The sequence below is a fragment of the Mustela nigripes genome, chromosome 4 (assembly GCF_022355385.1).
Source record: "Mustela nigripes isolate SB6536 chromosome 4, MUSNIG.SB6536, whole genome shotgun sequence".
NCBI classification, from domain to species: Eukaryota; Metazoa; Chordata; class Mammalia; order Carnivora; family Mustelidae; genus Mustela; species Mustela nigripes.
Window position 1 is genome coordinate 144,561,655 of NC_081560.1, and position 16,322 is coordinate 144,577,976.

Sequence of the window (16,322 nt, forward strand, 5' to 3'; positions counted from 1 at the left end):
ACTGATGCGGGGCTGGGGGTTGGGGGGATCTGGGAGACTCCTGAGGGCCCCAGATGGGGCAGGGGACAAGCCAACTCCCCATTCAGCCCTACTCTACTTCAGGGCATGATAATCACGAGAAAGGAGGAGCCATTCTCTAGGACAGAGTGAGACTCCATCCTGGGCTGGACCCTGGGGAGCCTCTGGGCTCCAAGATGCCATCACTGAGTGACCAGGCTCCTCCTGGGCCATGAGAAGAGAAGTGGACTGTAAACTTCTAGGAAAGGGCCAAGGCCAGAATTCTAATGAGCCTAAGACATGCTGCTTTAACCTCACGAATTTACTCGGACCAGCATTTTGCCGTCTTACCCCTTCCCAGGAGCTGATTCAGGTCCAAGTTCAAGCCCACACCCTAAGGTTCAGCCTCCACCCTCTTCTTGGGCCCCTTGGACCTCTGAGCCCCGGCAGCTGAGACCCACTGCTGTCGCAGCCCTAGACCTGAAGCGAAGACAGTCTAGACCCCGTCCATCACTGATGCTCAAATCACAGCACTTAATGGTCGACACACGCCTCTCTCTCTTGTTCATGTTACCCTTGAAACAGACCTGGGAAGAAGCAGAGTAAGGACTACCATCCCATCTTGACTCTCCAGTGGGGAAACTGAGGCTCAGAGAGGTCTGACAGGTGCAGGCTGACAGGGAAAGGTGCAGGGTGCTCCTAGCCCCAGGCAGTGCCTTCCTCACTCTGGGTCCTTGTTTCCCATCGGGAGAGCACGGGTGTTTGCTGAGATGCTCTGCCTGGGCCCCTATTATTTACCAACTGTGAACTCCCCACCCCTACCACGCTTCTATGAAGCCCCTCACACATGGGGTAAATTCTCCTCACCAGGGTTCTCAGCTCCCCTTCTCTTCCTGCCTTACCTTTTCACTTTTCCTTGCATTCCCTGTGGAATCACCCCTGTACTGTGTGACCTGCAAGTGTGTTCTTGGGATGACTGGGGTGGGAGGGAAGCCAGCAGCCAGCTGATCCTGTTGCTAGGGACCAGAACCGTCCGTCTGTGGCATTGGGGAGGGGGCATCGGACCCAACCCCGTGGAGAGCTGGGGCCTGGCCAGAGCCCACTGGGACCTGCTGAGTTCCAGGTGTGTGGGAAGACGATCTGGTGTCCAGAAGCATCTGGAGAAAGGGCCAGACTAGGACTCGGAGGCCTGTGGTCAGCAGGGGAGGGGTCCCTGCCTGTGTCCTCCTGCACCTCTCACTCTAGTCCACCTCTCACCTTCACCTTCTTTGTCTCTCACCCACTGTCTCTCTTGATCTCTCGTCTGCGGGGTCTATGGGTGGAGGGGAGGCCTATACAGGGGCTCAAATGGAGATTTTTGTTATATTCAAATAAAAACATACGGATGCCCTTCTTTTGGAGTTAACCACGTTTTAGCATAGTTCCCTCTCTCTGTTTTTAATCTGGGACGCTTACAAAATGGAACCGGCCCACTTTTGCCAGGTCGTGTCTACCCCTCAGGTCTCTCTGGTCCTTGGGGAACCGGTTGCAAGGAGCTCACGCTCCGCCACCCCAGCCGCCCGGCTGTGCCGCCCGCTAGGGCCGCCAGGGGTCGCCCGCGAACAGGCCCGGAGGGGGCGGGCAGTGCGGGTGGGGGCGGGGCCTCGAGGCCGGCCCGACCAATAAAGACGGCGGCGCGGGGCCGTGGCGGACTCCAATCTCTGCGCGCGTAGCCGTCGCTTCCGCCGCCTCCGCTCCTGCCGCAGCTCTCCCACGCCGACCCGCAGCCGCGATGCTGGCGCTGCGCTGCGGTCCCCGCCTGCTCGGCCTGCTCCCCGTCCCGCGCTCCGCGCCGCTGCGCCTCCCCGCGGCCCGCGCCTGCAGCAGCAGCAGCAGCGGCGGCGGCTCCCGCGACTCGTCCTCTTCCTCCCGGAACCCGCTCGTGTACCTGGACGTGGGCGCCGACGGGCAGCCGCTCGGCCGCGTGGTGCTGGAGGTGAGCGGACGGGCCCGGCGCTGTGCCTAACTGGCTGGGAGACCTTGCCTCCCACACCTGGCCATGGGCCTCAGTTTCCCCATCCCTAGAGGGGGGCATCAGATTGGTCTCTTCCGGTATCCTCTCGGCACTTCGGAGTAGTGGAGGCGGGAGGGAGGGCAAGTGAGGAGGAGAAAGCTCAAGGTCAGGTCGTGGACTGTGGGATCCCGACCCTGCTGGCTGGCCCCGAGGTCGGGGAGAGGTCCTGCGACCTCGCGGGGTCAGCGCCCAGACCCGGGAGCTCGAGGGCGGGTGTCGGGGGGCTCGAGGGTCCGAGCAGCGGGCGGGCGGGGTGCTCACGTGGCTGCCCTTGCATAATGCGGTGCCCGGCCCCGCCCCCTCGGTGGGACTCACCCCGCCTCCCGGCCCTGGGGCAGGAGCCGAGGTGGTTTCAGGCCTACAGGCCTCCTCTCCTGCAGGGCGGGCCTGGGGGGCTTCTGCCCCCAAACGGACCCGGACGGCCCCCTGCAAGTCGGGGTAGAGTGCCCAGGGGACCTGCATCCCAACTCCAACCCCGCCACGTTCCCGGACTCACAAAGTAAGAAACAAGTAGGGGGAACAAATGGGGAAGCTCAAGTGTAGCTCTCAAGCCAGACCCTCTTTTGAACAGAGGGACCTCTGGTAGGCCTCAGTTTCCCTCCTGGAAAATGGAGACCACTCTCCTTACTCCGCTTAATTTTAGTGGCTTTGTGCCAGGGTGGCTTTTGAAGCTGGGACTCAAGAGCCTGCTTGGATGGGCTCTAGCTTCTCTTTGCCCACCCACCCACTCCCCTGCCTTGAAGCCTGTTTCCCCTCTGTGCATTGAGCTTCGACTGGCACCTCTCCCGGCCCTGAGTCTCTGATGCTTGGGGCCAAGCTGTATAAGCTCTGCCAGTTTTGCCCCTGGAAGTAGGCCAGGATGGCACTGTCATCTCTTCTGATAGCTAGGGAAACCGAGGCTGCCTCCTCCCAGCCTGGGTTCAGGAAACAACTGGCAGAGATGATAGCTGCCTAGGCTGCCTCCTGCTGAGGGCTGGGAGCCCCGCAAGTGGATGGGGCTCCGTGGCCGCTGTGGGGGTTGGTTGGTGAGGAGGTTCCTTCTATCACCTGCTTCTGGACTGACCGTCTTCTCTTGGCCCCTTTCCTCCCCACAGCTGAAGGCAGATGTCGTCCCCAAAACAGCAGGTAAGACGGGACTTGGGGCTTTCTGAGTCTGGTCTAGATGGGAGAGAAAGGGGCCAGGCCAGATGGGTGGGATGGTGAGAGGAGTTGGGGCACCGAGACCCACGACCAGATGAGAGTTCCACATGAGGCTCAGCTGCTGGTACCCCTGCAGCAACTCTCTGTCCCTCTCTGAACCTCGGTGTTGGCCCTGCCCACCAGTCCAGTATAGCCTTATGTAAATTTCCACCAGGACCCGTTCCTCCCTCCTGGTGCCCGGTGGGCAGTGGCTGCATGGCCTAGGGATTCCCTGCCGGGAGCCTGTGCTCTTGTCATAGTGCTTGGACGCCGGGACACTGAGCTGTGAGAAGGTGACCTGCCCCGGGTAGCACAGCCAGAGCAGACCCAGGGAGCAGGCTTGGCGTCTTCTCACCCCCTCTTCACCTCCTGGAGGGTAAGAGGTACAGGCTTGAACGAGTTGTGACCCTGGAGTTGAGGCCTGGCCCTGCTGATCTCTGTCTTCCTTCAACCCTCAGAGAACTTCAGAGCCCTGTGTACCGGGGAGAAGGGCTTCGGCTACAAAGGCTCTACTTTCCACAGAGTGATTCCATCCTTCATGTGTCAGGTACAGCAGCCCTGTCTGCCTCACTTCCCTGTCAGGGGGCGGGGGGGGCGGGGAACAGCAGGGGCCGCCTTATAGGGTGCTTGTGAGATACTGAATGGAGAGGACACATTGCTCTCCTGGCCTGTCTTCTCACTCAGAGAGGGTGGAGTGGGTTGGGCGGCCCCAGCGGTTGAGCAACGGAGCCAGGGGCAGAATGGGCTGGCGAGAACCGGCATTGAGATCCAGCTGTGCACGGGGGCGGGGAGTCGATCATCAGGCTTTGCAGGATCAGCGTATTTAGGCGGTCTCTGGCCGCGTCCCCCTGTGTGTCCCACTGAGTGCTTGGCATGGGAGGCTGGGAAGGAGGGAGGGTGACGGCTCCAGCAAGAACGCATGGGTCTGGACTGGAAGCTGCTCCTTTAGAGCGGGGTGTCTTTTTTGGTTAAATGAATGTTCTTTAGTCATGTGTGCTGCCTGTTTTTTCAAAAACCTCAGTAAGGCTGTGTCAGAAGTTTTGGGGTAGAGGAGTACAGCAAGGACTTCCCAGGATCAGGAGCCCAGCTGTGTTGGGGGTTGTCCTCTGTTAGGTCAGGCCCCGTAAGACAGAGGTGCGTGTCTTGAGGCCAGCAGGCCATAGAAGCAGGGACAGGAGTGTCATGATCTCTCTGAAGTCATTCCCACCCAGAGTTCTCTGCCCCGTTCCCTCCACTCCTCCCTGGGGCTGTCATCCTCTGTGGTGGTGAGTGGCCGTGGGTTGGGGCTGGGCCTGCTGACGTGTCCAGTGTGATGATTGCAGGGACGGGAAGGGAGGCTGTGGCTGTGGGACATGGCTGGCTAGGCCTGTGGCTCTCTGCCGCAGAGGCCTTCCCAGCTCTGCCTGAGGGAGGCAGTGGATGAAGCAGAAGCTGAAGGGGCTGTCCTGAGCCGGGTGAGGGTCTTCCTCTGAACAGCAGCTGGCAGGAGCAGGCCCTTCCAAGGCTGGAGGGCTCTCTGAGGCATGAGTTGGCGGCACGGGAGGCCGAGGCCAGGGTTTTGAATCATCCTGTCTGGGAACACCTTACTGGCATTTGTGGGTGCTTACGTCAGGCTAGTCCGGTCATCTCTCTCACCTGAGGGAGATCTCAGGAAGATAGCTGTGAGTCCTTGGCCAGGGGCTGGGCTCTTCTGGCCACCACTCCCTTGGAAACCTCGGGCAAGCTGTGAGGAGGGATGCCAGACCCGGGGGGACTCCTTCCTGGGTCTTCAAGGTGTAGGGAGGCCACGAGGCCTGGTGATGGGGGAGCAGTGGGGCTTAGCATAGGGAATTGGCTCTGTGCCAGCTGCTGCTCCCCACCCCCCAAAGACCAGACTTGGGAACACAGACTCCCTGGTCACCTCCTTGTCTCCCCTCCAAGAGCTGTAGGTAGAAAATTCGAGGTCACTATGTACAAATCATCACAGAATCGCTATTAGATCCTTTGAGAGTCTTTTAAAAAACCTGCCCAAATTAAAAAGTGGATCATTTGGAAGGTAGGGTAGTGATTAATGGCAGAAAATGCGGAAGCTAGGGGTCAGGAGATCTTTGGATGTTTTCTGACCCCTTGGCCTGCGGGGCTTCTGGCTGGGTGGACCCCAGGTGGGCTGGGGGCCACGTCCCTGCGCCATGGCAGCCTTCTCCGGCCAGCTCTGGTGGTTGTCCGCTCAGAAGGCGCTCTGTGCTCGCAGGCGGGAGACTTCACCAACCACAATGGCACCGGGGGCAAGTCCATTTACGGAAGCCGCTTTCCTGATGAGAACTTCACACTGAAGCACGTGGGACCAGGTGAGTGGAGGCCACCACTCCCCGTTCTGAGTGCCCTGAGCTCTGGCCTGGCTGCTGGCTTGCCTACCAGGCCCACCATGCCCACCACAGCAATTGCCCACCCAGCAATGCCCCTTCGCTCCTTCAGCACTCTGGGTTGGAGTGTTGGTTTTCCTGGAGTTTTGTCATGCTGAGCTCTCCGTTTAAAAACAAGTCTTTCTTTGAGAAGCTGGGGGAGAAAGCCTTTCAGCAAAACCCAGCGTTGTGTCACGTTTAAGACCCAGGATGCAGTGCGCCAGACTCCCATGCTGGCTCTGCCGCGGAGAGCTTCCACAAGGCCCTGTCCTTCCTGTGGCAGCACAGGGGGGACGGGCCCCAGGGAGCCGTTCGTCCTCTGGGCCCTGCTTGTCCTCTTCAAGCTCCAGGACCGTCAGACCCCAGTGTCCTTGCTGTGCTGGAAACTGTATGCTCTTATGAATGGTTCCCCAGTGAGGGGCCTCCTGGGGCAGCCTGGCTCACTCCTGCCTGTTTCTGTAGGTGTCCTGTCCATGGCGAACGCAGGCCCCAACACCAACGGCTCCCAGTTCTTCATCTGCACCATAAAGACAGACTGGTGAGTTCCTTGCCCCGGGTTCCACATGAGGGCTGGCCTTGCAGCTGAAAGAGGATTTGTGTGCTTCCGGGGGAGGGTAGCGTGAGGCTGGACCGTGTTCTGGGGTGGCAGCCCTCCGCTGGGAGGTGTGTCCCTAGGGGAGAAGGTAAAGTTCATGAAAGGACTGAGGGGGAATTTGGGTTGTTCTTAGAACTGCGTCTGTGTTAGGCTTCTGTTTGCTGTCAGTTGGAATTTTCTCCATGTGATATGCCAAAGGACTTGTACCACATCTGTCTGGGACATGCTGCAGAACTCACGGGCCTCAAGGTGGCCTGTGGTGGAAGCCTATTTGCTTGGTTTAACCTGTTGTTTCCCGGCTTACCTTGAGCTTGGAATGCATCTTGAGGTCTCTGGTCCACGTGCCTGTGGATTTTAGGGGTGTCTTCCCTGGTCGCTGTCCTATTACCTAATAAGTTCCTCTGCCTGGAGTTCCCTGCATCCTAGCCCTGAGGCATATGGGGTTGAGGGGACATTAGCTGGCCAAGAGCTAAGACTTCACAAAGCCCATTTCCTAGGACTTTAGAGAGACCTGAGTGATAGATTGGTCCTAGTTGTCTCTAGCCCCCAGGCCAGAAGGGACACAGATGTCAGGGCTGGGCAGGTCGCTGCTGGCTCTGCCTGCCCTTTGCTGCTTCCGTGGAACCTCTGATGGGTCCTGCAGTTCTGCCCCAGGTGGTAACCAGTGTTGGCCTTGCTGGCACTGGACTAAGGGGCTGTTTAGATTCTTGAAAGTCTCTCAGATGGAAAGAGCCACACGTACTATCTTGGCTCTTACCTAGTCACTCATGACTGTGAAGATGGTTCCATTTACACGGACTTCTTGTTTCCTGGGAGGAGTCTAACACCCTGTTATCTCCCGTGCAGAACAAGAATAATTCACTTTTCGTAGATGAGGTTACCAGGATTCAGGTTAAGTGACCCAGGACAAGGTCACGCAGCAGAGGAGGCAGCACAGGCCCCAGAAGGGAGAGACCCTCTGGTCTGTTTGGGGGCGCTCAGCAAGGCCTCGTACCAGAGCTGTGAGGGCAGGGTCCAGATTTTCCATTTGGGTCCCTTTCAGAATTGCCATCTCTGCTAAATAGTTCCACAGCCAGGTGACCATGACATTGGGTGACATTGCACTACTCTTACTCTTATCTGGCTCGACTCACAGGTTGGATGGCAAACATGTCGTGTTTGGCCACGTCAAAGAGGGAATGGATGTTGTGAAGAAAATAGAATCTTTTGGCTCCAGGAGTGGGAAGACGTCCAAGAAGATCGTTATCACGGACTGCGGCCAGTTGAGCTAACTGGCCACAGCCATGGCCACGGCAACAGGGCGCTAGGCCGGTAGAGGCTGCACTCATGTTGACTAACCTAGGCGACCACTTCAGGCGCCAGCAGCGGTGCCCCGTCCGGGTGCCTGTGCGCCTTCCACCCTCACTATGTACTGGAGTGAGACCTCTCCTGAGCGTCAGATGTCCACCAGGCCCGCCATGCTGCTTCGCCAGCATCCGCCTGCCCTCCCTGCCCCATTTCTAGACACCCATCACGGATGTGATGTCACCACTCCTCATCCGGCCAGCCCAAGGTCACCGTGCCTTGGACATTGGGGTGGTGATGGCTTAGCTTCAGGGACAGGTTACTGCCCTTTTCTCGACTGAGGGGGGAAGGCCAGCTGTTGCAAAAGGGCCATTATATCTCTTCTAATTGAAATAATTTAATTAACAAGATTGTCTAGAGATGAAGCTGTGACACTAACTGCCCTGTGCTGTGGCAGGACCCCAGTTGGTGGCTGAAGCCACGGAACCCCAGAGCTTGGCCTTTGGAACACGACTGGGGCTTTAGTGAAGGGGCCACAGCCACAGCACTTAGCCCAGCCACTGTGAATCCTGTTGGTTTGCTGCTGTGGTTTTGAGGGGAGTCCATGGGGGCAGACGCAGACGAACCTGGGAACAAACCCATCGCGAACTGTGCCTAGTCCGTGAGTTGGTGAAGAGTGGAAGTGGCCCGGACATGTCTTTCTGGAGAGCTTTGATTTTTCTGTGGTTAATAAATCTACTGATTTTGTATGTAATATACTTGTGGGACATTTATTTGTGTTCACTTGAAATGTGAAAATAAATCCTATTTTCTGTAGAAGACCGTCTGGTGTCTGGTGGTTTTAGGAAGCAGGTTTACAGCTCAAGTATTTGGACCCAATCTTCACTGAGTTACCATGCGCACGTCTGGGCTACCCTGAGGATTTTTACTTGGACCATCTCATTTAATCACTCCAGCAACCAAGGATGGTGTTGTTATCCTCAGAGATGAGATGGGCTCAGACAAGATATCTTAGAACCCATAGCCTGGCTGTGAGCACTGGCTGACCCCCCACCCGCCAGAATCCCAGCTCCACCTCTTGGTGACCTGAGTCTGTTTTCCTCAGCTGCAAAATGGGGTAACAGTAATGCCTGGTTCACAAGGTGGGGAGAGGCCAAGGTGATCCGTGCAAAGTACGTAGCGTAGGGCCTGGCCCATCATTTTAATGCGTGCTCTGGAATGACAGAGATGATGACATTTCTCATGTCAGAGTCTTAGAGAAGGATCTGTGATCATCAGAAGTTAGGTGTGGAGTTGACTATCCTAGATTTGCTGCTTACATTTGGAATTCTAGGTGATTCTGAGGTGATGGGGAAGGCAGACTGGGGAGTGGGAGGGCAGGCCAGCGATGGCAATCCGAGTAGTAGAATCGTCGCATTCTGTTGACAGTGTGAACAGAGTTATTTCACATTGGGGTTCCCAGAGTCCGGTTATGTGTGCTTCCTGTCATTCTGAGGTCACAGTGGCTGGAGTCGGGCCGTTTGGAGTCCTGGAGGGTTTCCATGAGGGCAGTTTCCAGAGCTCAGTTGCAAGGACTAGGAGCCCAGCTAGACTAGTACTTTTTAAACAATTCTCAAGAGCTGTAGGGTCCTCAGAACAAGGGGGAGACATGGGCCCCTACACCCCATTTTCAATCAGATACCCTCTTTTTTCTTATTGGAGCTCTACAAGGGGTTTCATTTGAAGAGTGGGATCTTGAACCCAACAGTAATCATGATAATAGTGATAATAATTGGTAATTAATCATCCAGTCTAATGTTTTACAGATGGGGGAACTGAGGCCCCAGCAGGGTCACCATGGCCCCAGGCAACCCTGCGAGTTGGTTGGCAGAATGGGCTTAGAACCTCAGACACGCCAATCCAGAGGGCTCCCTGTGAGGGCCTTCCCCATTGCCCCTTGGCCCTCTGATCCCCACATTCAGAGCTCGTGATTTCTGAGGTCAGAGCCACAACTTCTGTCCCTGTGGAGTTTTCTCCTGACCTCTGGGACCCTAGGGAAACATTGGTGCTGGTGGCAAGCATGAGGGGCCTCCCCTCAAGTTGCGACCAGTCAGCCCCATGGTGATTTCTGAGGCGTTTTGGTCACAGAGCCCGTGGAGCTTGTGTTGACCCCACGGAGCCTTTCTTTTTCCATGAGCACAGTGTGTGTGTGTGTGTGTGTTCCTCCATCCAGAGGACTGCGGTATGGCACAGGGGACTGGAATGCAAGAATTGCCTAAACTCGGAGTTTCCTGAAGATGAGGCCCCTCACTCCCCTCACCAGTTCTTTCCTAAGCACCCTGCTCGGGGGCCTGGGGCTGGTCTTACTGGATCAAGCAGGAGCCTGATACGCAGATAAGAGGATGACTTACTGGCACGCAGCACCTAACGCATGAAAGAAGCAGTGAGTCACACACATGCTCTCGGATGTGATCCTGTGACGTCATGGGAGCCTGGTGTGTAAACATCTGAAATATCCTTTTTCTGAGATAACATCTGACAAGCTTTTTCAAAATGACTTCGCTGAGGTATGGTTTGCATATAACAGAACTCACGTATTGGAAGTGTACAGCTCCATCCCTTTTGACAAATTCACACACCAGATGAAGTTCTAGAACATTTCCATCTCTCCAGCGTCATCCCTATACGCCTTCCCAGCCAGCCACTGAGTCCTGTCACTGTATGCGCCTCTTGCCTATTCTGGGACTTGGTATATATGGAGTCATGCAAGATTTGCTTTCTGCGCCTGACTCCCTTCGTGGAGCATGTGTGAGAATATGGGGAATTTAACACTGTTCTGGACTCTAGCATGTTGCTCCATGAAAAGGGATGTCTGTGAATGTTTCCCAGGAGTCCTGGGGGGTGGTAACGCATGAAGAGTCATGGGCCACACCTGAGACCTATTGAATACAGATCTCTGTGGGTAGGATCTAGGAATCTGAATTTAAAAAAAAAAATAGTTCGAAGGTGTGAGAATTTGAGCACAGGCCAGAGTGGGCGAGATTCAAAAGGAAACCACTAGACCACTAGCGTCGTTGGTGGCTTCTGGAAACACTTTTTGCTGGAAGCTCTGGGAATCTGGAGCAAGCCCTCCACTTTCAGAAAGGGCCTCATGACTCTGGGATGGTGAGGCCAGGCCACCTGTCCAGCCCAAGCTTTGTGGGCTGCTGCTCTTCCTAGGGCTAGCAAACATGGCTTCCTAAGGCCTCAGGGCAGTGAGGTGCCTTTGAGGGGCAGACCTCTGTGTGGTGGCCTCAGCTCTTCCTTTGTCGTCAGGAGGAGGGTCAGGTTTATGTGCGTTCAGACTGAAAAACATTTCTCAGTGAGTGGCTTCTGGAAGCCAGAAGTTAGCTGGGTGTCCAGGCCACTGGAACAGGGGGGATAGAGGAAGTCTTGGCACCACTGAGCCTCCCAGATCAGTCTCAGCCTTATGAGGCTGTCCAGAATTATGATGGTACTATTATTATTATTATAACACTATGATGGTTAATTTTATGTGTCAATTCAAATGAGCCATGGGGGGCCCAGACGTTGGGTCAAGCATTATTCTGGATGTGTCTGTGAGGGTGTTTCTGAAGGGGATTAACTTTCCAGTTGGTGGGTGGGGCTCATCCAGTTGGTTAAAGACCAGAATAGAACCAAAGGCTGAGTAAGAAGAACTCCTACCTAATTGCGCTGGAACATCCGCCTTCTGGCCCCCAACCGAAACATCAGCTCTTCTTGGGGCTCCAGTGTGCTGGCTGTTGGAGTGGAGCTTCCACACATTGGTGTTCCCAGTTTCCAGGCCTTCAGACTTGGACTGGAGCTACACCAACGGCTCTTCAGGGTTCCCAGCTTGCCAACTGCAGATCTTGGAACTCCTCAGCCCCCATAATTGTGTGAGCCAATTCCTTATAATAAATCCTGTTTTATACACACACACACACACACAGACACACACACTATTGGTTCGGTTTCTCTGAAGAATCCTGGCTCATTTTTCTTTTCTGCTTGTAAAACCAAATACACTTGTAAAAATTCAAAAGTTCCATAAATACAAAATATAGAGAATCTAAATTACCCATAACCCTATTATATTAATAATCGGTATGGGTTTCGCATTAGCTTAGGATAGAGAAGCCGCAAGAAACATTCCTGCCCCAACAACAATAGAAGGGTGGGTAAGCTACGAAGTCTGACTTCTCTTGAGTTCATCGGAAAGGCAACCAGGTCATCCGAGTTCCGAGGAGAGAAGACAGCCAAACCGTCTTGCCTGTGGCAGAGCAGTGCAGAAAGACCCCGCCACAGGACAAGTGAGGAAGATGAAATCCAGTAAAATTTTATTGAATTGTAAGGGCAAAGGAGAGACCGATTTGTCTGGAATGGCTGGAGCCCCCTGTGCACAGAGCAAGTTCACATTGTCTCGCAGGGTGTCTCCCCCAGCAAGGCCTCCGCAGGATGCTCAGGAGAAAGGCCCGAGACCTGCCTCGCTGCTGACAGTCCACAGCTCCTGGCATGAGGCCTTGCTCACCTCCTCAGATGTTCTCCTATGAAGCAAAATTCTTAATCCGCTAGGGAAAGGGCAGCATTCCCTTTATTCCCAGGAAGAGGTAAAAGTTCATGCTAAGTGGGGGAAAGGTAGAAGAGAACATCCTCCAACACCCTGGGAAGGACAAGAAGCCAACCAGGGCCTGAGAACCCACTCAGGTACCAACTGGAAATCAGCTACCCCTGGAGACACGCACCCAAGACATGCCTAAGACTGAAGCCAGACCAGGACCACGTGCGCCCCTCCCCCCACCTCCCCAGCCTGCGGGGAAGGAAAGGCATAGAGATGGATACCTTCTATGCCACATTGAGCTGAAAGTGGGGTACAAACACTGAGACAAAGCCTTCCACACCCTGGCTTCTCCCCAAGGACAGTTGGCCGCTGCTGTAGGAGTCTGTGTCCATGGGGCTCCAAAAGGAAGGACAGTGATGACACAACCCAAACCCAGCTCAACTTCTGCCTCCATCGACTAATTTCCCACAATAGACTCAAAACACAGAGCAGCACGCCCATTGGCCAGAGTGTACACCACACTGCTGTCTCTTCTATTGTTCAAGTAACATTCAGCATTCAAGGAAGAAACACTGTTGGTCTCTAAAGCCATCAACAGAATTGGACTCAACTACAACCCTCCCAGAGGGGGACATTAAAATAACTGGGATTAATATGTGGAGTATCTAGTAGGAGAAAGATGGACAACATGCACAAACAGATGGGGAGTAATTTTAGCAGAAATTATAAGAAAGAGTCTAGTGGAGATGCTACAAGGAAAAAAAAAAAAAGATATGTATATATACCAAAAACGATCCCAGAAATGGAGACATCTGCAGATGAGCTCCAGAGTAAAGACAGCGCTGCTGAGGAATGTATCTGATTTGCCAAGGATTATGGATACGACACCAACGTATCATCAACAAAAGAAAAAAACAAACAAACAGATAAATTAGGCTTCATTTTAATTAAAATTAAAAATGTTTGTGCCGCAGAGGACACCATCCAGAGAGTGAAAAACCACGCAATGGGAGAAACCGATTACTGATGCTAGGATATAACATAGTCCACCTGCTTTGGAAAACAGTCCGGCATTTCCTGAGATGACTGCGCAGAGTCACCAAGTCCACTCTGGGGTGTACAGCGGGGAGAAATGAACGTCTACACAGCGACTTTTATGCTAACACTTGCAGGAGCATTATTAATAACGGTCAGAAGTGGAAACAACCCAAGTGTTCCACAATGAGCAAACGGATCAAAACTGGTATGTCTGCACGGTGCAATGTTGTGTTGTTGTTTTTTTTAAAGATTTTATTTATTTATTTGGCAGAGAGAGAGATATCACAAGTAGGCAGAGGCAGGCAGAGAGAGAGGGGGAAGCAGGCTCCCCGCTGAGCAGAGAGCCCTCTGCGGGGCTCGATCCGAGGACCTTGGGATCATGACCTGAACCGAAGGCAGAAGCTTTAACTGATGAAACCACCCACGTGCCCCACGCACAGTGCAATGTTATTTGGCTATAAGAAGGAATGAGGTGCTGATCCGTGCTACCACCTGGGAAAAGCTTGAAAACATTATACTGAGTGAAAGAAGCCAGTCCCAGACCACAAACTATATGATTTCTTTTTAAAATTTTTTTTAATTTTTAAAGTTTATTTATTTATTTGATTGTGTTATGTTAGTCACCATAAAGTACATGATTAGTTTTTGTATATAATTTCATTCATATGAAATGTTCAAGACAGGAAAAATCTATCAAGGCAGGAAGTGGATTAGTGATTACCTAAACTGAAGAAGTTGGTGTCGGTGGGGGGATAAGTGGGTGATAGGTAAGTTGTATGAGGTTTCTTAATGCAATGATGGAAATCTCCTAAAATGGGCTCTTCTGGTGGTTGCCTGTCTCTGTGCCTAGACTATAAACCATCGAATCGTGCACTTTAAATGGATGAATTGTATGACACGTGAACCATAGCTCAATATATACGCTTAAAAATATATGTTAGCTGGTGCCAAGGTGGCTCCGTGAGTTAAGATTCTGCCTTCAGCTCAGGTCATGGTCTCAGGTCCTGGGATCAAGCCCCACATCCAGCTCTCTGCTCGGTGGGGAGCCTGCTTCTCCCTGTCTCTGCCTGCCCCCCTGTCTACTTGTGATCTCTCTCTCTCTCTCTCTGTCAAATAAATAAATAAATAAAATCTTTAAATATATATATATATATATATATATATATATATATGTATCTATATATGTGTGTGTGTGTGTGTGTGTGTGTGTGTGTGTGTATTCGTGAAGTCTCACAATTCTTTGGGTGTATGACCTGTTCTTTCTGGGTCCTCCTGTTCCTCTGGAAAGTGCTGAGGAATGAACTAGTTATGGGACTGATGGTGGTGGGTCTTGGGCATTGCATTTCCAAGCACCTGCCCCGGAGGAAGTGCTCACAGTGTTTGTAAGCAAGGAAGCCTGTTCCTCTCTGACACAGAAGGGAAGCTACTTCCACAGCTCAGGGAGGGGTGGAATGACGTGAGGGGTCAAGTTAGTTTTATTTCGATGCAATCAGATGTCCCTGTTACAAATTTCAGGATCCCAATCTTGCCCTTTCACATGAAAAACTTAGGGAGGCTATGAGTTTATATTAATTTAAAATATGAATTGAAATCTAATTCAGCAACCTGCACCATTAAATGTTTGTTTGATTTTTAAGGGATATCAGCCTAGTGTCTGTAAGAAATGAATCTTTTTAGAGTTGTTAAAGCTTTGTGGTTCTTGACCAGAACTTAAGCTGAGAATTTGTCATTTTCTTTTGGTGAACTGTCAAGTACGCTCAGAATAATTCATCCCACATCACAGTCCTTATGTCATCATTGCTGCCATAATAGTCAAGTGGGGCAGCCACCTGGCCTCCCAAGGCACATGCTTCTCTCGTCACATAATCACAAGAGATAACGTGATTCATTGTGATGTCACAGCATGGCAGGCGTTGCTAGCATTCCATTTCCCACTGGTAGGTAGTTTAGAGCTGCCTTCAAGCCCAAAGATACAGCCAAACAAATCTCTAAATCCCATCTTTGTGGGGTTATCTCCTATGACCACTGGCCAGTGTTAGTTCTATATTGGTCAGGGTTCAAACTGGATAGAGAAACAACCCAATAATTCTAAGAGGAAAGGTTGCATATAAAATTTATATACTGGCACAAGAATAGACACATAGATTAATGAAACAGAATAGAGAGTCCAGAAATACACCCATGCTCTTATGATCAATTAATTTATGGCAAAGGAGGCAGGAATATACAATAGGGAAAAGACAGTCTCTTTAATAAACTGTGTTGGGAAAATAAGGAGCTACAGAATGCCAAAGAATGAAAGCGGGCCAGTTTCTTACATTATACACAAAAATAAACTCAAAATGGTTTAAAGACCTAAATGTGAGACCTGAAACCATACAATTTGTAGAAGAATACATAGGTGGTAATTTGACAACAGCTGTAGAAACATTTTTCTAGATATTCCTCTTGAGGCAAGGGAAACAAAAGCAAAATTAAACTATTGGGACTACACCAAAATAAAACACTTTTGCAAAGCAAAAGAAACCATCAACAAAACAAAAGGCAGCCTACTGAATAGGTGAAGATATTTGCAAATGTTGTATCCAATAAGGGGTTAGTATCCAAAATATATAAAGAACTTCTACAACTCAACACAAAAAATCTATAATCCAATTTAAAAAAGGGCAGGGGATCTAAATAGACACTATTTTCAAAGAAGGCATACAGATGGCCAACAGACACATGAGAAGATACTCAATATTGCTAATCATCAGGGAAATGCAAATGAAAACCACAATGAGATATCACTTCACACCTGTCAGAATGTCCAAAATCAAAAAACATCAGAAACAGTAAGTGTTAGGATGTGGAGAAATGGGAGCCCTCTTGCACTGTTGGTGGGAATGCACACTGGTGCAGCCACTGTGGAAGGCAGTATGGAGGTTCCAAAAAAAAAAAAAAATTAAAAATAGAATTAACATAGGATCCAGTAATTCTACTACTGGGTATTTATCCAAAGAAAATGAAACACTACTTTGAAAAGATATATGCACCCCTATGTTTATTGCAGCATTATTTACAATAGCAATTATCCATTGCTAGTTGAATGGATAAAGAAGATGTGGTATATATACACTGTGGAATACTACTCAGTCATAAAAAAGAATAAAATTTTGCCACTTGTAACAACTTGGATGGACATAGAAGGTATAAATGCTAAGTGAAATGAGTCCATCAAAGAAAGACAAATACCAT

General features: G+C 51.7%; 1 protein-coding gene across 2 annotated transcripts; it reads left to right on the forward strand.

Annotated features, from left to right (window-relative positions):
• Positions 1-1,511: 1,511 nt before the first annotated feature.
• PPIF (peptidylprolyl isomerase F) lies at positions 1,512-8,308 on the forward strand. 2 transcript variants are annotated; one of them, XM_059397900.1, is made up of 6 exons: positions 1,512-1,972; positions 3,145-3,175; positions 3,688-3,776; positions 5,460-5,556; positions 6,073-6,148; positions 7,341-8,308. In XM_059397900.1, the coding sequence occupies exons 1-6, from the start codon at positions 1,769-1,771 to the stop codon at positions 7,474-7,476; spliced, it is 633 nt and encodes a 210-aa protein (XP_059253883.1). In that variant the 5' UTR covers positions 1,512-1,768; the 3' UTR covers positions 7,477-8,308. The 2 variants fall into 2 exon arrangements, with proteins under 2 accessions (XP_059253883.1, XP_059253884.1); XM_059397901.1 differs by lacking the exon at positions 1,512-1,972 and adding an exon at positions 2,398-2,549.
• Positions 8,309-16,322: the final 8,014 nt, after the last annotated feature.